The sequence below is a fragment of the Camelus ferus genome, chromosome 5, assembly GCF_009834535.1.
Source record: "Camelus ferus isolate YT-003-E chromosome 5, BCGSAC_Cfer_1.0, whole genome shotgun sequence".
Taxonomy (NCBI): domain Eukaryota; kingdom Metazoa; phylum Chordata; class Mammalia; order Artiodactyla; family Camelidae; genus Camelus; species Camelus ferus.
This window is the reverse complement of record NC_045700.1, coordinates 31112837-31139028: the sequence shown is the minus strand read 5'-3', so window position 1 is coordinate 31139028 and position 26192 is coordinate 31112837. Positions and strand designations below refer to the sequence as shown.

At 35.9% G+C, this 26192-nt stretch overlaps 2 protein-coding genes across 11 annotated transcripts in view; one reads left to right on the top strand and one right to left on the bottom strand.

Annotated features, from left to right (window-relative positions):
- The window catches only part of ARL6IP6 (ADP ribosylation factor like GTPase 6 interacting protein 6), a 36463-nt gene extending 27276 nt beyond the window's left edge, over window positions 1-9187 (bottom strand). Inside the window, exons 1-3 of one of the 3 annotated variants that reach the window (XM_032479452.1) lie at window positions 8961-9187; window positions 7772-7945; window positions 6193-6246 (exon numbers count right to left, since the gene is read on the bottom strand). In XM_032479452.1, coding sequence (XP_032335343.1) covers window positions 6193-6246; window positions 7772-7945; window positions 8961-9186 — 454 coding nt within the window. In that variant the 5' untranslated portion in view covers window position 9187. Of the gene's footprint in view, window positions 1-6192; window positions 6247-7771; window positions 8739-8960 lie in introns of those variants that run through there. The other 2 variants (XM_032479453.1, XM_006179043.3) reach the window with 2 other exon arrangements.
- A 3-nt stretch (window positions 9188-9190) lies between these two features.
- PRPF40A (pre-mRNA processing factor 40 homolog A) overlaps window positions 9191-26192 on the top strand; it is a 49692-nt gene continuing 32690 nt past the window's right edge. For 4 of the 8 annotated variants that reach the window (XM_032479451.1, XM_032479450.1, XM_006179044.2 and 1 more), the window contains exons 1-5: window positions 9377-9460; window positions 10693-10824; window positions 22252-22332; window positions 23519-23549; window positions 25354-25370. In XM_032479451.1, the coding sequence (XP_032335342.1) occupies window positions 9377-9460; window positions 10693-10824; window positions 22252-22332; window positions 23519-23549; window positions 25354-25370 (345 nt within the window). Of the gene's footprint in view, window positions 9587-10692; window positions 10825-22251; window positions 22333-23518; window positions 23550-25353; window positions 25371-26192 lie in introns of all 8 variants that reach the window. The other 4 variants (XM_032479448.1, XM_032479446.1, XM_032479447.1 and 1 more) reach the window with 2 other exon arrangements.

Below are 26192 nucleotides of genomic sequence, written 5' to 3'. Positions count from 1 at the left end.
GCTAAATATTAAGTATCTACAGCTGTGTTTGCCGTCAGGTCTCTTTCACAACTACACGACTCTGCTGTTGTGGCATGAAAGTAGCCATCCATAGACACAGAGAGAGAACATACTTTGACATAATAAAGGCCATATGTGACAAACCCACAGCTAACAACATACTCAACAGTGAAAAGCTGAAAACATTTCCTCTAAGATCAGGAACAAGACAAGGATGCCCACTCTTCACTTTATTCAACATAGTTTTGGAAGTCCTAGCCACAGCAATCAGAGAAGAAAAAGAAACAAAAGAAATCCAAATTGGAAAAGAAGTAAAACTGTCATGTTTGCAGATGACATACTATACACAGAAAATCCTAAAGACATTACCAGAAAACAACTATGGCCCATCAGTGAATTGGTAAAAGTTACAGGATACAAAATTAATATACATAAATCTCTGGCATTTCTAACAACAGGAAAAGAAATTAAGGACACAACTCCATTTACCATAGCATCAAAAAGAACAAAATACCTAGGGATAAACCTACATAAGGAGGCAAGGGACCTGTACTCCAAAAACTATAAGCCACTGATGAAAGAAACTGAAGACAGCTGAAGAGAATACAAACAGATGGAGAGACAGACCATGTTCTTGGATTGGAAGAATCAGTATTGCTAAAATGACCCTACAACTCAAGGCAATATACAGTTTCAGTGCAATCACTATCAAATTACCAACAGCATTTTTCACAGAACTGGAACAAAATATTTTAAAATTTGTATGAAAACACAAAACCTCCCAATAGCCAAAACAATCCTGAAAAAGAAGATGAGCTGGAGGAATCATGTTCCCTGACTTCAGAATGTACTACAAAGCTATAGTAATCAAAACAGTATGGTACTAGCACAAAATCAGACACATAGATCAATGGAACAGCCCAGAAACAGAAAGCCCAGAAATAAACGTATACACTTATGGTCAATTAATCTATGACAAAGAAGGTAAGAACATACAATGGAGAAAAGACAGTCTCTTCAGTAAGTGGTGCTGGGAAAACTGGGCAGCTACAAGTAAAAGAATGAAATAAGAACATTCTCTAACACCATATACAAAAGTAAACTCAAAATGGATTAAAGACTTAAATGTCTTTAGGATAGACTGGATACTCTAAAACTCCTAGAGGAAAACACAGGCAGAATACTCTTGGACATAAATCACAGCAATGTTATTTTGGATCCATCTGCTAGAGCACTGGAAAAAGCAAAAATAAAGAAATGGGACCTAAATGAACTTAAAAGCCTCTGCATAGCAAAGGAAACCATAAACAAAATGAAAAGACAACCTGGGAGGAAATATTTGTAAATGACTCAACCCTGATAAAGGACTTATTTCCAAAATATACAAACAGCTCATACAGCTTAACATATTTAAAAAAAACAAAACAAAACAAAAAAAACAACCCAATCAAAAAGTGGGCAGATCTAAACAGACATTTCTCCAAAGAAGGCATTCACATGGCCAACAGACAAATGAAAAGATACTCAATATTGCTAATTATTAGAGAAATGCAAATCAAAACTACAATGAGGTATCAACCCACACCAGTCAGAATGGCCATCATTACAGTCTACAAACAATTAATGCTGGAAAGTCTGTGGAGAAAAGGGAAGCCTATTACACTGCTGGTGGGAATGTAAACTGGTGCAGCCACTATGGAAGACTGTGTGGAGGTTCCTTAAAAAACTAAAAACAAAGAGTTACCATATAATCCAGCAATTCCACTCCTGGGCATATATCTGGAGAAAACTCTAATTTGAATAAATACACGCACCCGCAATGTTCACAGCAGTGCTATTTACAATAGCCAAGACATGGAAACAACCTAAATGTCCATCAAAAGATGAATGGATAAAGAAGTTGTGGCATATATACACAATAGAATATTACTCAACCATAAAAAAGAATGAAAAAAGAATATCACATGGTATCACTTATATGTGGAATCGAAATAAAGTTATATGAATGAACTTATTTACAAACCAGAAATAGACTCAGATATAGAAAACAAACTATAGTTACCAAAGGCGAAGTGAGGGGAAGGATAAATTAGGAGTTTGGGATTAACAGATACACACCACTATATATAAGAGATAAACAACAAGGACCTACTGTATAGCACAGGGAACTATATTTAATATCTTGTAATAACCTATTATGGAAAAGAATCTAAAAAACATACACTTGTATAACTGAATCACTTTGCTGTACACCTGAAACCAACATAACACTGTAAATCAACTATATTTCAATTAAAAAAAAAGAAAGTAGCCATAGACAATATATAAAGCAATGGGCAAGGCTATGCTACAATAAAATTTAATTTACAAAAACAGGTAGCAGGTCAGATTTGGCTTGAGGGCCATAGTTTGCTGACCTCTGCTCTGGAAAATTCCATAATTATTTTCTTTTTACCATAGTTGAGAATAACTGATGCGTAATATTAAAATAATTCCTAATGTAATGAAATAGCAGAATGTTTCAAGCTACAAGAAAATAAGATCATTAAAATCTTAAAATGTATCTTGGATTTACAAAAGGGGCCAATGGACCAATATGGTAATTTCAAAATTAAATAAACTGTATTCTATCAAAAATATCAATTTTCTCTTTATTCTCTGGAAGGTTCCCTAAACAAGAATAAAAGTCATGAAATATCAATCCTTACAAATGGAACTACTCAAAACTAAAAACTAAAAAATGGGTCCAGTGGGCCCTGATCACAGACTGAGCATTAAAGCATGCAGCCAAATAAGTGACCGTTGATTTGGTAGATAAGGGAAGGTCTGAAATTTTACAAACTTAAAAAAAGAAAACCTTAAGGGTTTTTTTTTGTTGTTGTTGTTGTTGATATGCCTGGGTTGGGAAATAGCGGCATCAGCATCACTCTGAAACTTAAAAAGAAATGCAAAATTTCGGTCTCCATCCCATACCTACTGAATAAGAAACTCTAAAGCAGGTGAAGCCTAGTAAAATGAATTTTAACAAGGTTTCCACAAAATTCTGCTTTCAGCTAAAGACTGACTTCATTAGCCTAAGAAACATCCCTCCCGATGACCAAAGTTGGGCCAGGCAGTACCACACTTGCAATAATAAACCATTTTCTTGATATTTCGAGGTCCCAAAGTCTTGTTCTCATTACTGCTTTTATGTGTTAAGAGGAGACCTGTAATGATTTAATGACTAATAGTTTAGTTGCACACTAATAATTCTTGCTAATAACCTATATACTGTTTCTGCCTAATTACCATGCCTAAACTATCTCATGGCATAAAAATTCTAATACATACTATAGAGTTTTGCATTAAAAGCAAATAGTTTACAGTGATGGATGCAGGACAGTTGGGAATACCAGGTGAAATAACATATGTAAAAGATTAACAGTTTTTTGCATACTACAAAAGTTCAATAGTATTGTTAATTGTTGAACATGTTACTTAACACTTCCATAAGCTTAAATTTGTGCTTTTTTTTAAAAAAACAAAGTTTTCCTCATTGGGAGTTACAGTCATTCATTATAAACAATAGAGAGTAAAAAAACAAAACCAAAAACCTGTAATTCCAAAACCCAGATAACTGACATTTTGGTTTGTATCCTTCCAGGCTTTTTGGGCTTTTATTTTTCTCTTCTTTTTTGCCTTAGTCATTGTTCTTTTATTAATATGAGTAAGTAGTATACACAGTTTTACAAAGACTGTGCTACAGAATAGGGTAACATATTTGGGAATTTTTAAATAAAATATTAGAGTTCATTATTTCATTTAAATGAAATATTAGACTTATTGTTAAAAATTCATTAACAATTTGTGAAATTTTAAATGCAACATTAGAGTTACATTAAAAGGAAATGTATTATTTCCATAATAAGCTGTGGGCTCAAATTACAAAGTTCATACATTCACTACGAAGTTCAAGTCCATGATTTCAATCATCTTTCATTGCAAGGAAGAAATTGAATGAGTTGCTCTCAACTTGTGTCTTTGTAAGAAAATGAGTCACTTCCCAACACACCCTTTCTCTTGGAAATTTTTACTGTGTTGCTAATGTTCTAGATCATGAAATTATGATGGTACAGAGTCTCACTGATCACTTTGCAGAAGAAAAGAAATAAAACATGATCTCTTTAAAATTAGCTGGCTTCATCTTTGAACTCAGTATATGTGCAAAAGCCTGGAAACATCTCCATCATCAAAGTAAATGGGCAGCTAAAAAATGAGACAAGCCCTTGACATTGCAAGATGCAAGAAATCTGCTCTAAGCTACAAAAGGGACTTAAATGGTTAACTATTAACTAGATGTCAAGGAATGAGGCATCAAAGATCAAGTTTAAAAGCTTTTTAAGACACTGAAGGAATGCTGTAAACTCTGATTATAATTTCTGTATGGCATTGATTATTTACAATGTTTATAAAAGTACTAGCCCTACATTTAAGTTGGTATCAATAGTCTTAGATTAAGTATTTTCTGGTAAAGGATTTTCCTTAGGTATTTATTTCAGGCTTGCCTCAAGCAAAAGGTCATTTTATCATACCTTATATTGAGACTAGGGAAAAAATGCAAAAATTAGAAATAAGATTGTGTGAAATGTAGTAAAATTAGGAAAAATGTGACAGATACAAAACCCAATATGCAAAAATGAAACAACTCAAAGTCATATATGATAGTGCAATCAATTTGGTTGGAGAATAACCTTAAGGAGGAATGACTGGAATGTGACTTTAAATAAACTGAAATAAATTTTTATTTTATTAATCTTCCTAAAAAATAGGCTTACAGTAGTGGATGGTTTGCAGGACAACTATAAAAGGAAAGCCCTAAGAACTCTGCAGTGTGACTCCTATGCCACTCCTGATTGTTCCTGAATCTTGAAAGTGAATTCACATCATTGGCAAAGACTTACATAGTAATCTTCCTATTTGCTGTCATAGGTATCTATCAGGCATACCTAAAAATAAGACTATTTAACAAGTAAAAAAGGAAGCAGAGCAATGACAAAGCCCTATTATGTTTTTTTTTTTTGGTATTAAACAAGCCATTCCTTCAGATAAGTGCCACCCATCCTTTTCATAAATGTGAAACCTTGTCAACAATTAAATAGGAAGTTAGAATTCATGCCTAGTTCTTAAGATTCTGTTTCTACGACATGAAGAGTTGACAGATCCATAAATGCTAAGAAAAGCCTTATAATCTCAGTTGTTTTTTCCAGATGAAACAGTATAACAACATACACGAGTAACTAAAAAATACATGTTTTTTTCATGCAAGAAGTTGAGACAAGCATTGACATTTCCTGGGACATGCAGCAAGCTAATTTGCTTATAATTTGAAGATAAAGGTTTCCCCTTCTGCAAAATCAGGTGGATATACCTTGTATCACCATGAGGACATTAGCCTTAAAGAGGTAGATTAGTTTAGCTAAGACTAGAGGGAGGAAGTAACATGAGAGCAGCACCTCATCCCCCTCCCTGCCCAATTCAGAGTGATTGGTCAAATAAATTATGGCAAACAGGAGGAAAATATGCCAAACAGGTAAAGTTCTGAACACTTCAAAATCATTTCGGCAGAGAGAAATAAAGATAAGTAATCCTTGAATTTTTCACTACAAACCTGTCAACTATAGCATTCTACATACTACAGAAACTCAGCTCTGACTCTTCCCTAGTCATGATTAACCCATTCAAGTATGTCCAATGATTTTCTTGTTTTAGAAACCAAGTGGCTTATAAGAGATTTGAACTTAAATTTCTCCTGAGGTCTGTTTAAGATGTTATCTTTAATAAGTTTGTGAGAAAAAAAAATTTTTTTTCCTGTTTGTTTTTTATTCCTAGGAAGAAATGTAGACTCTTTCAAAAGGTAACTAAAAAAATATTAAAACACTGGGTCTTCATCATATACAGTTGTGTTCAAAATGTATTCCTGTTCTATACCTGTGCCTGGTGTACACACACACACACACACACACACACCCCCATACATATATGAAGAGAAAATCTCATAAAACTTACCACACACATATACAAGTGAAAAAGACTGACAATCAGTTTCACAGGGAATATATTAAATATTTAATCCAAAATTTTGTATAGTTTTAACATGACCTAGAAAAACAAAAGTGAGCTCAAAATCAAATCAAGTGACAATTAAGTCCATACCTAACAGCCCAGTGTGTACATCATCTTCATTCTTCAAATTCTCAGCATGTAACTCTGTAAATACAAAAAGGGCTTGGGTAAAATGGATGATTTTATAATTCGAACAGCAGCTCAAAGGCTGGAAAGGCATTGTGGAGTTGCGGGAAGTGCTCTGGAGTCTGAAACAACTGGGTTCAAATTCTGATCCCACTTACTAGCTATGTGACCCTAGGTAAATAAATAATAGATGTCTCTATGAGTCCAATGCCATGTATATAAAATGAGAAGTTTTATTCCTTAGGCTGTTGTAAAGACATTTTATGTAATGCAAATTACTAGGTTCTGAGTTCAGTAGCTTTCTCAATTCTCCAAACTAAGCACAGACCAACATCGTCTGCAATGGACTTCCACTTACCAGGTTTTGTGACTTTACAAACAAAAGCAATCTCTCAGAGCAAAAAAGAAATTACCCACAAGACAAAAACTCCAAATTGCAGCAAAAAAATGGAGGAGAGTTATAAGAATGAAACACTGGCACCTAAATATTTAACACTGATAGTTTACACCCAATACCATTGTATGAAGAGGTAAAACTCTCACATTAACTTGTCAATCTGTCTTCTGTATGAAAATCAAGCATGGTAAGCTGTTAGATGTTATCTGCAGCCCACTAAGGGCTTGGAAGCAATGAGGAAAAATTAAAATTGGTTTAATTCTATATAGTGAGGTAAAACTAATGCTACAGTGACAATGTGTCGAGTGCTTTCATACAACAAACTAGGTAGTCTTTTCTGTTTACATTTTTCTTTTTTAATAATTTAGCCTAAAACTTACACACCAGCGAGAACTGAGATTTTAAACTCAGGTCTGATTCTTTCCACTGCGATATAAAAAATCCAACCACATAATACATCCGTATAAGCTTTGGAAAGCCTTTCAAGGCACATCTCTTTCTATTCTAACCTGGACAATATTTCAACTTCAGACATCAGAAAATAAAACCATTAACCTTCTGAAAAACAACTGTCTAGCTCCTGCAACAGAACCTTACCACTACACTGGGTGGTAAACCTAATACAAAACCGAGGGACTAATTATGTTACCTATAAAAGTATAAAGTTGGGCTGTGGGAGGGAAATCTTTGCCCTTTAGGAATTCTGTTAAGTGTACAGAGAAATCGGTGGATTGCACATCTTTTGACTATTTGTGGATTAAAGTCTTTGAACGTGGATAGCCTATTTTAATTATACACACCTTTCGCCATCTTCCTTTAATGATGGTTTTACATTTTGCTTCATTTTGTCAATATTTTACCTTAAGTATTCACCGACTTTAAGATATTGCTTCTTCAAGACTACCCACTTAATAAAGACCCATTCTTAAAATAGTCCCCTGATCGGGGACCAAGATCCGTTTAACGGTTAAGGGAAGACAAGGGAAAACCAAAGAAAGACGCAGGTAAGGTCTCTGGATGGAAGGCGGCTACCAGCTTGCGGGGGTTTGATGGGGAGGAGGAGATGAAGGCGAGAGCCACGTTCAGACTTAACTAAAGTAACTAAAGTAAACGCTGGACAGACTTTTAAGGCTTGGGATTTAGTACCTTTTACGATCAGGTAGGTGATGGCGAGCAGGATGGCGAGGAGGACGGCGAACAGCAGCGAACATAAAATAGAGAGGACCTGGACAGGCCACCGCCGAGCCTGGGTTCGGCAGCCCGCGTCCGCCGAGAAGATGCCATTCCGCTTATCCGGGAGGACCGGAGACCCGTCCCCACCTGGCGGGAGTAGCGAGATCTTTCTAGGTTCTGACGACGCCCCAGCCGAGAACTCCGCCCGTAAGTCACGGGCCACTCGGTCACATCCCTCCTCTTCGTCGACTTCACCCTCACCCCAACTGTCTCCCTGACTGAAAGTGGAAAACGACGGCCGACCGAAAGGGACAGGGGTGCCAAGACGGCGAAGCCTCCCGCTCTCCACGAACGACATGGCGGGAAAGATAGTGAGGCCCGCCGAGGTCAAGCGTCGCCCACGAGCCCCGCCCCGCGCTCGCAGAAGCCAACCAGCGGCCGCGTCCCCCAAGGCCTCCACCATCCGACCCCGGTGAGCAAGGGTACGCGGTGAAACGGGGAAGGTGCTGTGAGGCCCCAGGAAAGTCTGGTGGCCCTGGACCAGAGCTGGAGGAGGCTTTTGGCGCCTCCAAACAGTAAGAGGAAGAGGGAGCGGGAAAGCGCGCGGGGAGAGGTGAGCCGAGGCCAAAAGCAACGGAGTCTCCTCCCCTTGCGGTGTTTTGTCCCTGCCGGAGACCTCCGCCGTTACCGCGTCACCTCCAGGCAAGTGCGCGCTTGAGCAGCCCGAAAGCCACACCTCCCCAACGCCTGGTCCTAGTGCCCGCCCATACCCCTCTAATTCACATTTCCGAACCTATTTGCTTTCTCCCTTCTTTCCCTCTACGCCTGCACGCTTCCCCCGCTTCCCTCAATAACGGCAGCTTACTGCCCAGCACTCTCGCCTCCCTTAACTGCGCATTCCGCTTCCCCCTTCGCATTGTTCTCCCCGCCCCTAGCACAACTTCCCTCCACGCCGCTCGGCACGCCTCCTCCCTCCCCTCCGCCCCGGCGCGCGCTCACCAGCTGGTGCGTACAGAGCTCGAACCCGCTCCTCACGACCCCTCCTCTCGCCTTCCCCGCCCCCTCCCTCCGCCTCGAGCCCTGCGCGCGTGCACCTGGCCCCAGCCACCGCTAACGCTAGAAGCTGCTTACCCCACCCCCACCCCACCCTACCCCGCCCTACCCCGCCGCACCCCACCCCTGGCGGCCTCAGGTTTGTGGGGCGTCCGTAACTCGGGCGGGGGGGTGAAGGTGGTGGGCCCCCACTGCCCCACCCACTGCGGGGTGAGGCGATCTAAGCTCGGGAAGCTGGAACACTGTCGTCTTCCCTTCCCTGGGGGAAGTTGGTGGAGTTTTCCCGGCTGAGGACTCGGCGCAGAAACTTCCTCCGTCCCCCTCCCCCCCTCCATGCAGGCGACGCCGAGTGAGGCTGAGGCTGGGGGCGAATCGCCGAAGAGCTGCGTGTCGGCAGCGCAGCCTGATTGGACGGCGGGGAAGCCTGTCAGCTTATTGGCCCCGCTGATCCCGCCCCGTAGCGCAGGGCAGCCTTTAACCTTTGGCCCCAGTGGGCGCCAGCCACTCAGATCGCTTCTTGTTGGTATGTGTAGCGGCAGCGGCCGCCGGCGGAGCAGTCTGAGCCCGACGATGAGGCCGGGGACGGGAGCTGAGCGTGGAGGCCTCATGGTGAGTGAAATGGAGAGCCATCCTCCCTCGCGGGGTCCCGGGGACGGGGAGCGGAGATTGTCCGGCTCAAGCCTCTGCTCCAGCTCTTGGGTCTCTGCTGACGGCTTCCTGAGGAGACGGCCCTCGGTAAGGGATCAGTGGGGCAGGGGGAAGGCGGCACAATGAAAAACGGAGTCAGAGACAGGAAGCTTTCTCCAAAAGGAGAAGATGAGAGTGGACGAAGGAAGAGCTCGAGATGGTGGGATATGTTCCGAGGGAGAGAAATGGAGGGCGGAGATGCACAAAGGAAAGGAAGTGGGACCCTGGAAGTTCCCAGTGGGTTTGGCCTAGGCAGATGCGCGGTGGAGGTGCTGGGCCCCGGGCGGGGTGAGCGTTTTTGAGAGGTAGGCCTGATTTAGCAGGTTGAGAGAGGCAGAGACTTGATTCTGTAGACTTTAAAAGAGGCTGCCAGAATCTCTTACCAGTAGTTGTTGTCTGCAGCAGGAAAACAGTTGGGAGAATTGGCAGGGAGAATTATCTGGCTTTAAGACCAGGAACAATGGACACACAAGTAAAGAAAATAGTTGTCTTATAAAAACGCGTTAAAATGCGTGGATTTGTCGTTTTTCATTTAGGGTCCGGGAATGACAGACCTCAGTCTTTGAAAAAAATATTTTGGTAGAAGTAACTTTCTCTGTATGAGAGGTTCTATTAGGAAATAATACGTTTATTTGTTAGAGGTGTGTTGTCCCTTGGTACCTAGACTGCTTTTTAAGGCCAGCCCTCATCTGAGTTAATTTGTAAATTCAGTGTTTTAAAGCTTAAAATCAGTTAGAAATGCATTTAAGAATGAGTAGCGTTGTAAAATAAGAAGAGCTGACTATGTGTGAAGTAGGACAGAGTTGTGGTTTCAACATAACAGTTTTTAAGTTGGCTTTTACGTGCATTTCTTCCCAGTTTAGCAAGCCAATTAGTAACTGAGTAAGTTGGCATGCTTCTTAAAAGCCAAAACTGTAAAGTAGCTGTCCGCTAGATTTTTACTTTCTCCATTTTGTTCAGGAAATTGGTCATTTGCAGGCTTGTTATAAATACTGGTGCAATGCATTTTATTTAAGACAGTAAGGTATAACTAACCCAATAATTGAATCGCACATTAGCCGAGTATCATGCCATTCACATAACTGATTTGTTGAAGTCAGATTTTTGAAAAGCATTTGTTACTTGCTAATTTTTAAATTGTCCCTCTTTTTCAGATGGGGCATCCTGGCATGCATTATGCCCCAATGGGCATGCACCCTATGGGTCAGAGAGCGAATATGCCGCCTGTACCTCATGGAATGATGCCACAAATGATGCCCCCTATGGGAGGGCCACCAATGGGACAAGTAAGAATGTTTTGTATTATTTTGTATTTATTTGTTTACTTTTGCCTGTGGTATTCTGTGTCAAAGAATTTCAAAATCTGGGTCAATACTTGCAAACTGTTTTAAGTTTTAGTTTGTCAAAATAATGGTTTCAAATAAGTGAGATGTTGAATTACACTAACCAAATTTTGGTTGTAATGAAAAGTCTTCTGTGTAAGAGATTTGCTTTCTACAGCAACAAAACTGAGTTGTTTGTTTGTTTAATTTAAAAGTAGCAATGTATATCTAGGCCTTTTAGTTTAATGACTTTTTTCCCTAAGTGTGTCAATTGAAGTTAACATTCTAAGAGTAAACGTCTGTTATGTCAGTGTAATTTATGTCAGTGGACCTTGTACATGCATAGAGTCTGAAAATAGTAATTGTTTAGGTGTTTGGCTTAGAATGAATTTTATTCCTGAAATAGCTTCCTGCTGTGTTTGGTGGGGGTAGAGGTGGGACGATTCTACTCTTAATTTGATTCTTCTTACGACAGTGCCAAATAAGTAGTTCATTTTTCACTTACACTGTTTTTTTTTGTTTGTTTTCTTAAATGCTTGTTGCTTCTGCACTCCTGCTTCTGAGCTGTCCCTTCCATCTCCAGCATAAATTGTAAACAAACATTTTGTGGGAGTGATTTGAACCAAAAGGTTTTATTGCTGACTCAGTGAATTAAATAGAATTGAATTCCCAGAGAAGCATCCAAGAAAGGTAACAGGTTCAGTTACCATGAATAATTTTATGCCCCCTGTTAGGTTCTATAATACACATATCCTTTGGTGGTTGGGTTCTTTCCATTTAAGTATCACAATAAATCATCAAATATTTAGGCTAACAGGATACTTTGGAAAGCCAGTCAGTTAGGTATGATCTTTCTGCTAATTGGAGTATTGCTTATTTTGATAGTTGTTTAAGCCTTGATGGATTGAGTTATTGGTGAAATTGTAGTAGAGGAAGGAGCTTGCTCTGTGTCTCTGTTTTTACTTAACCTTAAGAGTACAAGGGCTTAATGTCAAATGATTTTCTTCTTTTGTATTTGGAATATAGCCCTGAATTTTGTATAAAGATCTTTATTCAGAGGCACTAGGCCCAAAAGATTCTACCTATAGGAATTCTTTAAATAAAAGGACCATTTATTTTGTTACTCAAGAATAACACAAGTTTTAGAACTCCCTAGGTGATGGAGAAACCACTCCGATTCCTCTTCTGTTTCTTTCCATCTCTAAGCAGCAAGGAGCTCTTCTTGTTTTCTTAGTAGAGCTGCTCTAACTAGATAATGAGCTTTAAAAAATATTTATTCTTTAAATGCTGTGGTTCTTATTTAAAATTAGTTTCTTTCCACAGAAAGATAAAATAAAACAATTTGCTACTGCCAGATGCTTCTCTCTTTTCTGGGGCCTTCTGTTTCCATTGGGCCAATCAAGGTAAGTTTTGCAAGGGATTGACCTGCTTACCCTTGCTGAATTGGTGCTGTTGCACTACCAAAACCAAGATACCAGCTAGTCATTTCTAGTAAAATGCAGATTTTATTTTTTTTTTAGGCACTCACACGTATCTCATTGACATAAGCTGGTCACAGTTTGCTTTATGGCCCTTTCTCTTTAACTATATAGTGACCATCTTCCTAGTAAGGTTACTTACTACTTAGTATACATCCATTCAAATACTCTGAATTTTACCTTGTGGTTTTCTTCTGCTTTTTTCCTAGGCCAGTATATGCTATGTGCTTTTAAGTGTACCTGGCTATTTAGATGTTTAGGAATCTGTCTCTTTCTGTTGGCTCCTGTTAGAATAATGAATGAATGATTTAACAGTCCAGCTCTGAGAGACTCAGGAGAATCCCTGTTTTTTCCCTTAGCTTATTCCTTTTTTTCCCTCTTGATATCTAACAAATATGGGGCCCAAATCTTGGTAAAACAAATTCTTATTTTAGCTTTGATAACAGGCTGTGGGAGCATAGATAATATAAATTATCATGTAATCCAGAAATTAATTTAAAGTACTATAAACAGCTACCTTAAAATAAAAGTTGATAATTAGCAAAATTAATTGTTTTTTCTGCATCATTTCTTCTGTCTACCCACCGTCAGAGGTATTAATGAGTAGTAAGTGGTCAGAGATAATGAGAAGAAGCAGGGTGCCTTTACAGCTTCGCTATGGTGACACAGAGTTGATAGAGTTCTGCCATCCAGTTTAAAAAGTTAATTCACAAATGCTTTAGACTTTGGGACTGAAGGTTATGAGTACCTTCATGTAAATTGCCTAGTTCACATTACGATTGCATTCTGGGACCAGCTGAGGATGAAAATTGGTGGCGGTCTTACTTGCAAAATGATTATAGTCTTTGGAATGTTACTGAACATGACATTAAAACTTGTTTGTAAAATGATATGCAGACTGGATATAATAACAATCTACAGAAGCCAGAGCTTGCACTTTCTGACATGCAGCAAATTATTTATATTAAAGTAGTGTGTTTTCTTTTGTTTTAATTCAGGAGATAACCTAGAATGCCCTTTATAGAATTCAGGCTGAATCTATTGGTAGTAATAAATATTTAGAAATTATCAAGTAGAGCTTAATAATATTCTTTCAAGTTTATCTCAATTATCTATCCTTTAAGTTAAACTTGCCTATTTCTTATTTTATGTTTATTTCATGTAGGAAAGTTGTGCTTCTGCTTTTACAGAATTATAGGATCTTACAGCTGGGAAAGGGACCTTACAAGTTGTATAAATGTTAATATATGAGCTAAACAATAGTTTATCATTGGTTGAAAAACCATAGTAGTAAAATAATTTTCCTGCGTGGTAGCAGTAGTCAAATTTCTAGTAGAGATTTGTATTAAGACATAATTATGTGTGAAGCTGTCATCTTTCTCCGTGTGTATAGTAAATAATGTTTTGCCTTTAAAATATTTTCACTTCTTTCTCGTTGTCTTTTCTATCATATAAACCATCCTTATTACAGATGATTTTGCCTTCTCTTAAGCCCCGATAAGTTTACCTGGCTCCTTTTTTCATTCTTAATTTTCTTTTTTTAATGAGAAGAGTAGAGTAAAAGACTTGTGGTCCCTTTCAGCTCTAACAGCCTATGATTCAGTTTAGGTCATTTGATAAGAATAGGGGATATCTATATAAGATTTTATGGGTTAATATTGAAATAAAAGAACAGAAAATTGTTAGTAATGCCTCCTTAATTCTAATTATTCAACACTTTTCTTTGTTCAATAAACTGATAAATGAATAATTGTTCTTTACAGACAAATTGGATTTTCTTGTTCTCATATTGAGTAAGGCAGGTTTTTATACATCTTATTTCTATTCCTGCTGCCATCTGAGCTTAAGTCGTTACACTCCTATGCCTAGGATATTCTTCATAACTTTTGAGCTGTTTTTCTTGCTCCAAGCCTGCTCCCCCTAAAACAATTCTCTTAGATTTCAGAAGGTTATTCCTTGCCTAGAAACTTCTGGTGGTGTTCTGTGCCTATAGCATAATGTCTACATTCCACAACTTAACTTTCAGTGATCTCCCTTAGTATAATCCAAGGCATGATTCTGAGCTGCTGGTCTTAACATTCCCTATTTTGAACCCAGACTTGTCTTTTCATGTTATCTTGAGTGATTATATTAGTTAACAACAGAGCTTATGCTGTTTTTCTTGCCCTCCGCCATCCTGCCCCCAGCTCACGACCATGATGAACTTCCCTTTACTTATCTAAGTTCTGCCATTTCAAGTCCTGCCTTCTCCAGGAGGTCCTTAGTAATAAATTTGCCCAGTATACACTTACCCTCCAGATTATTAAAATAAAATCATATGTGTTCTGCCCATAACTCTTACTATTTCACTTATTTTGGCACTTAGTTACTGATTTGTTTCATGGCTTGTTTGCTGTGGCTTCCCAATAGGTAATAGATTGTAAGCTCGTAGAGGGCAGGGCCTATATTCTTTATGTTTAAGAAGTCTGTATGTGCTGAGCACAGTTCTTGGCACATCATAGGTGCTCAGTAAAATACTTGTTGAATGAATGAAATAAACACATATACTTGTTTTCTACAATATAAGCAAGGAAGTTAGTGTTGCACATGACTGTTTTCAGTACTTACTTATGACTTTACATTGTTACCATTTACTGTTTTCAGTGTATGCCTCTACTGTTGCTTTTTCATTTGTCAGAAATGGATGATAAATAGGATGAAATACATTGTTTTGTTTGGTGAATAAAACAATTGCTTACATCCACTTTAAATTATAGGCAAATGTATTTCTGTCTCTGTGGCTTCATTGGTGATCATCTCTTTAATTTTTACCACAAATTTTTCCATACCCTAGGGAAAAATAATGATTTGGAGTAAAGGCATTCCAGAGAAATCTAACATATTGGTATCTTAGGTTTATCTGGCTACTTTGATAAATTGATTTGTTGCTGTTGCTTTTGAATTACCCTCACTTTTGAATCCTTTCCATTGAGTTGGACATTAGCCAGTAACAGAGACTTTTTTCCTAAGGTTATCTGCTCATAGATTATTGAATCTATGTAACTTTCTGTATGTGTTTACATTACCCAGGTGAGTACATTTTAAAAAATAGATTGACCCATACCTACTGTGTTAGTGTAACTTTTGGGCTGTGTTTATACTTAAATTTTGATAGGTTTCACTAATAATACTAGAAGATAAGTTTATTTTGCTTATCTTTAGATAGCAAATCGTTTAAATATGAACTCATCTATTCAAAAACTTCAGCTTGATTAGTGTTTCTGCGTATATGGGGATTACTTGGAGGGATCTAAGAAGACTGTAACTTTATAAAAATAAACTATACCCCTTCCCCCTTTGCAATTCAAAGGGCACAGTATTTTCTAAAGATGCTAAGAGGTCCTGCAGAAGCCTTTTAAAACTTTTTACTCAATGTTTCTTGGTTTTATTTAACCATCTTCCCCTCCCCCACTTCCACACTACCTTACCCCCTTGTTGTTTGTTTTGCTTTGTCTAGCACATTGCATGGAATTAACGTTCCATGAAATTAGCATTTTGTGAGAAATGGTAAATTGGGGCCACTTATCCATTTGGTCTGCTCTTCAGGAGAAAAAGGCCACATCGAAATAAGTTAGTATTATTAATGCACATAAATTAAGCAGCTTGTAGTGTGCGACAAGTGTATTCATTAAGTAGTGGAATCAAAAAGGAAAAAGAACAAATCTCAACAGGTTAACCTATTGGTTAAATGAGTTTGTTAGATGTGCTGATGACGTGACTTCCAATCATCATGAAGTAGTATATCAGTAAGATAATAAAGATTTGGCAAATATGTATGAATCCATAGCTGTGTACTAGTTTTTGTTTTTTACCTAGAGAAGTAACAGGTCTAAGTTGTAAAGATTTTTAAGTAGGAATGAATAGGTATATACTGTCTCATATAAAGTTGTCATTAGTCTTTCATTCTTATTTCCTATTTTCATACCTTCATATTTCCATTGTCAGTTGTCAGTAGACAGTATCCATTTTAGTTAGTAGAAATTCTTCTTGGCTGTGATATTAGTATAAAGTTGAATGATGTATATACCCTGCACACAACGAACTTACATGTATTACTTAGATGCCTAGCTGAACTGTTTACTCATCTTTTAACTGCTGATTTGACTGTCATGATACTTCTAGACATGTCAAATAATCATGTTTCTTTTGCTTACTAAAGAAAGTTACTTGTAATTAGTGGTTAATACTGATGTAGTATTTTGCATGATGGGCTTGAGAGAAAACCTACTTCTATCTGCTTCTTTCTTACTTGGTATGTTTCTTACGTGGTATATGATCTTGGTATATGTTTCTTTGAGCATCAGGTATCGAGAAAGTTATTACTTCTTTGAAAGGTGTTTTTTTTTTAAGTAATAGCAAGATCATTACATATTTACGACCATATATTTGATAAATACAATAGAAGATTACTTTCTCTCATATAGATATAAGGACTGGTCATAAAGTCTACTACAGTGTTTGAGTTTCTGTTACGTCTGTATAACTGTCCTCTGTAGTAGTAGTACATAAATAAATTAAACATGCTCTTTGTCCTAAAGGTGCCCACAATTGAGAGGAAACTAAAAGTTTTATGTAGAGAAATATATAATGACTTAGCTAAATAAACAACTGAATCTAGTTTAAAGGAATTGGGGAAGGAGATAGTAATAGTCTTGTGTCCCTCTATACTTGTGTCTTAGCTTGTGTCCAAAAGGAGGCTTAGATGACTTTTTAGAGTAAGTTTTATAAAGTCTTTAATTCTGTGTGACTAAATTGAGACACTACAATTTGTTTGTGTATCCCAGTATGTTTAGAGCTTTTAAAAAATCAAATGATACAGTTCATTTTCATTCAGCTCCTTTTCTAAGTTTTTGTGTCACATATCCACACCCAGTGGATATCTCTTTATATTTTCTGTACCCTCATTTAAGAAGTTAGTTTGGGGTTTAGTAAGAGACAGTGGCCTAAGTAGGCTAAGTATCAGTAACTAATTTAAACAACTTGGTCCTTTTTCACATAGTTTTTTGGTTTTTCTTTTTTTTAAGTTTTCAGGGACTAGAATTGTGATCCTAAATCTGTGTTAGAATTATATTTTATCACCATGTTTGTGTATCAGTTGAGAGATTCATAACACCCTATTGAATTTGATACTCCTGACTCTGAAAAGTGGCTTGGCTAGTTGGATGTCCAATTTATGGATAGGAATAGTAAGGCCTAGAAACTTAAGTGAATTGTAAAGTGACGTTGAAGAGGCAGCACTAAATGTAATGCTTAATCTGGAATTGACTTCTTGTTACATGTGTTGAATTCTGTTGAAGGTGTTGGTTTTACAGTATTTATTAGATGCCTTTAAAGAACTGAAGTGCCTGTATAACAGATAGCTAGGAAATAAGATAAGGGGCAACATGAGACTTTCATTATATGAGTTGAAGGAGAGCAGTGGTAATAAAACAGTTTTCATTTATTGAACACTGTTCTAAGTGCCTTCCTATATTCATGTTTATCCCATTTAAATTCTCTACAGTAGTCCTATCAGATGAGTGCTGTTTTTCCCCTTTGTTGGAGGTGACGAAATTGAAGCCCAGAGAGGTTAAGTAAATTAGTCCAGGATCACACAGCTGGTGAGTGGCCAAGCTGGGATAGGAATTCTGGCAGTCTGATTCCAGAGTGTACTTAATAATTGTACTAGGCTGCTTCCCTGTATTGCAGTATGAGATTATACCATTGAGCCATGAGATTATATCAGTAAACTAACCTCCTTAGAATCTGAAGGAATAGTGTATACTTCAGTAAGTCTAAACTGTCCAAGTTGAGAGAATTTACCAAACTAAGTAATTTTGAATACTGACATTTCACTTATTAAATAGTAAGATTTTAGTCAATGTGGTAACAGTTTATGCAAATATTGCCAACTTTTTGCTTATCTAAATGTTTCTTATGTCAGAAAATGACAAGTTTCTTGAATTTGTATGTAAATGTAGATAAAGAGGATGTAAGGTTAAATGATTGCCCCAAAACCCATGCACTTACTTGTTAAAGACATGCTTTAAACAGGTATTTATATTTATTTCCAATTGAATGAATACTTTGATTCAAAGATGTATTTTTGTGTTTATTCAAAACTTAATTTTTTGCATTCACTCATGTATTTGCTTATAAGATAAGTTAGTGGTATAGGAAATAGTTATTTTTATATACTCTACTTAATATTGATAGCCTCTATAGAGTGTGCTTGCAGGATTTGACTTTAGCACATTGGAAAGGCAAAAGAATCAAACTTATTACAGTTTGCAGCCATAGTTTTGCAGCAAGTTTACTTTTTAAAAATCAACCAAATTTAAGAGTTAATATTTAGACAAAAGATACGTTATGTCAGCAGGAAAAAACTTCAGTAAATAATTATAAAGAAAAAGAATTTTGAGGTGCCCATGTGAAGATGTACACCTTTATTTTCATATCATAATAAAATTGAGCTGATTTACTTTACATTTTGTATAGCTAATTTGCTATAGCATCGATAGGATTGCTTCTATTACTATACCTTTTTTAAATAATTAAAATATCTAGAATCATATCTTAATTAAAATATTTAGAATCATATTGTGAATCATGCTTTTTATCTAGCAGGAATTTTCTAAACTGGGATGCTAAGGATGACTGAGCAGATTGTATGGTGCTCTGTAGTTTTTACCCATTTTAAACTTTTCTTCAAATGGGTGATTCTTCTGAAAGCATGTTGATAATTGATTTAACTTTTATTATTACAAGAAGAGAAGTAGAAACATATCACACACAAATCATTGGCTACTTTGAATAAAGTATATCAAATAGTACATCTGAATTATTTTTTAAAGGTGCCAAAGTGTTTATTACATTTAGATGTTTAATATTTTAGGCAATTTAGCTTATGTCTCGCAGACATGTTTTTCACCCTGGCCATTCTTTCTCTGTCTCCTAACAGCTAAAAATTCTTAATTATAGCATTTAATATATTTGTTAAAGTAGCTTAAATGGAAATTTGTGAAGCTGTATAAGATTAGTGAATTTTATAGTGTGCTTCACATTAAGCTTAGTTTGAATTACCATTTTGTAACCTTAAGAATGGTCTGGCTTATGAAGTTTACTGTGACAATATTGTAGCAACTGTGTTAAGAATTTTTCCCTTTGACCATTTTGAATCAGCATCTTACCGTTGAACTTAAGAGCTCATCATTAATGAGACACTCCATTATATTATGTTCCATAAGTGAGGAACAAAAACCCTAAAATGAGAAGTCTACAAATAAAGCTGGGACACCAAAGGCTATTCCCTCTATGTGAAGCAAAAGCAAAAAGGGACAACAAAGTAACTTGAATATCTCAACTTTGGTTATTGGGCAAAGGGAGGGGAAAATCACTTCTGGGAATTTGAACCATAAGCCAGTTCTCTCAAGCTTGCAGCCTGGATTCCCATTATCAGTGTGGTGTTAAAACAATAAATAAATATAACTTAGAAATTTTTAATGTTCTCAGATTGATGGTACTGCCAAGTGACTGGCCTGAGTCAAGAAAAATCCTCTGAAAAAAATTCAGTTTCAGTCAGATGGGTTGTCATATGCATCTCTATGTTAGGTGTACCTTAGAATTAATGAATAATAGAAATCATAATATTTTTATCAAATATTTTCTTCAGGCTTTGGGAAACAAGCTTTTTTTATGATGCTCAAGCCTCTGGAAGAACTCTTAATTTTATCAGATTCTTGTAATAACTTTTCATAAGAAACAATATTTTGCATATTTATTTTTTTGTCCTTTGGTTTTGTGGTAATATCACAATTTTGCTTTAGAATTACATTAATGATCTATTTACTTTTAGAATATTCATGTACGTAGTTTAAGAAACTTGCTAATGTTTGTCGGGTTGAACAAGCTTAACTAGTTAACAGAGATGCAGAGGGAAATTTTAGCTTTTAATTTGATGTTAAATCTCATTTTATAACCAATACCATGAGTTCTAGTCTAAAGGCAAATTTTTTAGATGTTTTAAAGTTTGAAGTGTGGGAAGAACAATTGAGAGAACTGTCAAATTCTCTACTTTAATGACTTTTCATGTGTTGTTTGCAGTGTCATTAACCTGGTCTAGTAAACTTGTTATATGTAAGCTTGTTTGTGCTTTGTTTTTAAGTGGGATTTGATTGCTGTGTATCTTATGAAGTAGTATTTCAGTTTGAAATTACATTCATTTGTAATCATTTGTACTGCTGTCAATGTGGAAATGTTCTGTTGTATGATGGAGATTTTACCCCACTTTTTTTTTTACCCCACTTTTTAAATGTCTTTAATTCCTGTGAGAAAATACTTACTCATTTTTCTCTTAAGTTTTCCAATTTCAGTTTTTCCATTTAGCTTTGAATTCTAGTTTTTGCATACGTTACTAGCATTTGGTTTTACCTACAGTCCTTTTTATTTATTGGAGGTATTGGGAATGCTAAGGACCTTGTGCATGCTAAGCACGCGATCTGCTAGTGAGCTGTACTCTCCCTCCCAGGCCATTTTAAATAGCAGGCCTTTTTTGTCTTTGTTGCCCACCAAGCTTTCCCCGTAATTAGTTACTTAGTACTTAAAGAATTCAAATAGACTTTGCTCTTAGCCTAAAGCAGAATTAATTGTGAGGGTATATCTACTAGGGCAAGAAGGAGAAAAAGCCTAGCTCTAATTCTTTTAGTCTGGGTTTTAGAGGCTTTTCAAGTGCTTTGTTTTCAAATTCTGTACTTAAAAAACAAAACAAAACAAAACTTATTATTTGCCCTTGTGTTTCAAGTTCTAGGCACGGTCTTCTTTCAGGTTCTTATTTACTGATGTTGAAACAATTTACCATTTTGAGGAACAAAAAGACTTCTGTGTATTTGTTTCTTTCATCCATTAATACTATGCTACTTCATTTTAGTGGTAATTTAGCCTAGTTTTGCTTTATGAGTTGACTTTCACAAGTAATAAATGTCAGTGTTGGAGTGTTCCCTTTTACTTTTAGTAGTAGGATTTATATATTCATATTGACCAATAGGCTTCTTTTTTTTGTTCTGATTTCTCAAATCGCTCATCTAATTTGAAACTGTTGAATAAACTGGTTACTTTGTTCTAGTACCTGTGATTGTTGTAAATAATTTTTATCTCCCTTCATGTTTTTCTCACGTATTAAAATCAAAATTACTATGTGAGATTGTACTAACATACACAAACATTGGGTCAGAATCCTTTGGAACTTTATGTTAATCTTCATGATTTTTATTCATACATGGTAGCAAAGATTAACTCATAGATTTCAATGGCAATCATTGGTAGATGAGATTAAGCTCCCAAGCTTGCTTTCTTTAGATATGCATGTGTGTGCTTTATTTTTTCTTTACAAGAGAAAGCATAGATGTAATTTGAGTTTGAAAGTTTTTTAATGTATTTGTTTAAAGTCACTGAATTACAATCACTTTTGATCTAGAATTTTTTAAAAGACCAGATGGCTGTAAATTTATTTAATATAGATATTAAAAATCAAAGATGAGAAATATTGAAAAGAAATCTTTGCCTTGCCAAAGAAGGGAGAAAAATATGTGTTGAGTTAAAATTAAAAGATTATTATTCTTAAATTTAGGTTAGAAATGACATAATAATCTGAACTTTTAAATTGTAAAATAATTTTGACTATACATGTAGATTATGATGTAAGTATTAAAATAGATTGTTGACAGATAAAATACTTCATTCATTCAACAAGCACTTACTAAGCATACTATCCACATAGGATAGTGTTTACTGGGTTTTAATCTTAAGTTGTACATGTTAGCTTTAATAACCAGATAGAGTCTTAAAATCATATTAAGTGCTTTGGTCTTATAGTAACCTTTTTTTACTTTTGTTCTAGATGCCTGGAATGATGTCTTCAGTAATGCCTGGAATGATGATGTCTCATATGTCTCAGGCTTCCATGCAGCCTGCCTTACCGGTAATCTTGTGAAAATAACTGTTTTCTGTGATATTTTAATTACTTTTATATATGAAATAATGTGTATTTTATAGGCAGTTTTGTTACTTTTTAAGTGCTTCCTGAGAACGATAATGTAAGGTGAGAATTACATGTACTTCTATTTTTAGTTTCTTGAATGATAGGCAGTTACATTTTCCCCTATATTTATATTGTAATAGATGTACATCCTTAGTTACTAAGTTAATTCTACATTAAATAAGACTAGAATTCTAAAAAGCATAACTTGTCAGCCAGAAGCTTTTCATTGGTTTTATAACATTCTAATCTTAAAGAGTAGACATTTTGCTTTACTTGAGTACTAATTAAAAATTGGTATGATGTGATTTAATACTAGATCTTAGATTTAGAAATCAAAGATTTCATTTGAAATCTACATTTCATGAGATTTCAACTGTGGCACATTACTTAGAAAAATCCTTGAATAGTTTTATCACCCTTATTGGATAGTACAGCAATATAAAAATCATTATGATAATTCAGATTAGCATGACTTACTTCTTTATTACCTGATAGCCTACTGGTTGTTTTGAACAGATATGGCATACTCCAGTGGGATAGTAAGTTTGCAGAATCTTACCCAAAGCCCCTAGGGCCAGATACATTTCAAAATTTTTTTAATGTTGTAAAATAATACATTGCCTGTGATATATAATATGCATACATTTTCCATGGGGTCTTGAGCAGTGCTCTTTAATTTCTAACACAATATTTCTAAAACAAAACTTAACAGATACACTGATGTGGGATAAATCAGGCTATAAAGAGCTCATGTCATTCAGTATAGATTGTGCCACTATAATGAGTTTTGGTGCAGAACCAAAAAAAAAAAAAAAACAACTTGATTCTCAGAGCTTTTTGGATCTTAGAATTGTGGGTAAAGGGTTGTGTATCTTTATATAACTGATGATCATGTAAAAATAATACTTAAGAGTGCTTCAGTAGCTCCAGGTTACTGAGATTTTTTACAATTTATAGCAAGCTTAGGGAACTGAGACAACTAAAACTTAACTAAGAATCTTTGAGCCACAGGCTTGAGAATTACTACATAGGGGGAACTGATTGACTAAGTTTAATGAGGCTCTTATATAAAATATAGTTTAAGCAAGGTGAATGTTGTTAACTAATTTCATTTTTCTTCTTACAGCCAGGAGTAAATAATATGGATGTAGCAGCAGGTATGTATACCATATATGGGAGTATATATTAACTTCATTTGGACAGTAGCAACTGTATTATAGTGAGGAACAAGGCTGTGTTTCTCAGGCTCTGTAGTCAGCTCTTGATTTTTTTTTTTTTTTCGCAATGAAAAATAAGAATAGTGTTCATAATTAAATCCATAAGAAATTATCACAATTTTAGATGAAGAGTTCTGGGGCCAAATTTGGTCTACAGATATACTTTGGCCCACACAATGTTTTTAAACTTTATGCTTAGTTGCTAATGTTTACAGTCTGCAGGCTTACATAGAGATTGAATTTTTCCTTTTACACAAAGATTGACCTTATCTTGAAAAGCTGGATGATCTGAATTTTCGTTATCTATTACAGTGATCTCTCAACACAGTAGGTACTCACAGAACATTTGAATGAAAATTCTGGTTAAGTCCATGTATATACTCCACAAACATTGTAGGATGGGATAACAACTCCATACTTCAGATACAGATTGTGTACTCTCAAACTTCTGGACTACTTCACTGTCATTTTTCTAGTACCTAGGTGGTCCTTGTAAACAGTGCAGGTAATTTTTTTTTTCCAGCCAGTTACCTATTAGTGTTTATTAAGATTAGTGTAACTTTAACATGTAATAATAATGCTTCAATTATACTTGAGTAAGTAATATTCCACAAAAGTTAATATTCCACATGTTGACCTATTCTCTATGTTTATGTCAAAACATTTTTTGTTTTAATATTATGGGTTGAAACATGTTTAAAATGCACTCTGTGCTTTTCTGCAGATTTATGTGAGCCATAATTGATCTTTTTAAGATGTTTCCCAGATTTCATTATTTAAGCTATAATGATGTTCTGAAATACCTTAGAATAGTATGTTAACCTTTCTAGCCATCTGCAGCTTGTTACTATTACCCTAAATAACCCTGGGAAATTACTTCAGATTTCTTTTTTAATTAGTTTTTAAATGCTTTGATTCTGTTATTGATGTTCCATACTAGCTTCTTTTGACTGCTCTCCGGGTATATGTATTACTTAGTTTTGTTTCCTTTTTACACAGTCTTTTGTTTTCTTTATTGCGTGTGGTTTTAAGCTACTAGTTTCTAAAGTTAAAGATTATTCATATGATCTTTGTGACTAATGTGAATTTCCCCTTATGTCTTAAAGGGGTTTTGGTAATGGTTTAGGATAGTACCATCCAGTAGAACTTTCTGCTGTGGTGGAAATATTCTGTAATCTGCACTGTTGTGTACAGTACCCACAGCCACATGTAGCTATTGACTACTGGAAATGTGGGTAGTGCAGAGGAGGAACTGAATTTTAAAATTTTATTTAATCTTGATTATTTAAATTTTAGTTTAAACAGGAGTATGTAATGGCTAAAGGATACTGTGTTGTACAGCACAAGTCTGGAAACTAGATAGTCGAAGTTGCCAGAAGTCTAGAACATAGAATCAGAGGTCTGAGACAGTACTGTACCTAAGTAATATAGCACAAAAACAGGAATTAGTCAAGATAGACACCTATAATAGCAAGGAGAGGAGAAACAGAAGGTAAAGGTGTGAATACTTCTCATGGCTCCAAGTGAGTTTACAGACTGAAAGTTCAAAGTAAAGTGCCAACTTAATTCTGAAAATGCTTTGCACTATAGCTGTTTATTTTGTGGGAAGGAGAAAGCAGTCTTAGGATATTTAATGTGACAGGATAGGGGGGTGAAAATAATATGAATAAATATTACAAAACTGTTAAATGAAAGCGTGATTTATCACATTATAATATTGTTCTCTCCCGATATTTTTTTTTAGGTGCAACATCAGGCGCAGTAAGTATCTTTGGAATATGTTTATTTCATTGTCCTTCTTTAGCGTACTATATTGATCCTTGTTTCTGTTTTAGAGATTATCTACTAAGTTGAACCCTTTTCCTTTCTTTCCTATGTCAAAGGTTGAAGAACTTTTTAATAGTTTATTTTTAAATCTTACTTTTGTAGGACTTAATGAGAGGTATGGGAATCAGATATATTATCAGTTTTTACAAGGATTTGAATTCTCCTTATCGCAATTAGAAGGGAAATGACTTGTAGGCACACAGTAATTGATAGTTTTCAGTTCTGCATTACTTTGGAAAGTACTCCTTTATATTACAAAAGTGTACATACCCTTGTTCATTACTGTAAACCTAGTGTAGACTTTTCCTAATATATAGTAGTTTAAAATACTTTTTTGCTTATACCTTCCTTAACACAGCATCAGTATGACAAAAAGAATATTCAGAATTGCTTGGTTTTTGTTAGGAACGGAGAGAATGATACCATTGTACAGCCTTTTTTCCCTCAATAGTTGATTTTAAGGTTGTAGTCTTCTAGTTCTTGTTAATGCTTTATATACTCTTTACTCATACATTTTTATAGTATTTGGGAAAATAATGGAAGCCTGAAGTGTCACTTAAATATGGCTATTTTATGTTTGTGGATAATAGCGCTATTCTTTAGCCTCCAGAGTTTTTTTAAATTCCTTAAGGATCAGTGAAGAGTTTATGTGTGCACTCTCATTTAATCACAACAACAGTCCTGAGAGGTAGCTGTTACTCCCATGTTATGGTTGAGAAAATGCAGAAAACTAAATTAGTTGTAAGTATGTTAATA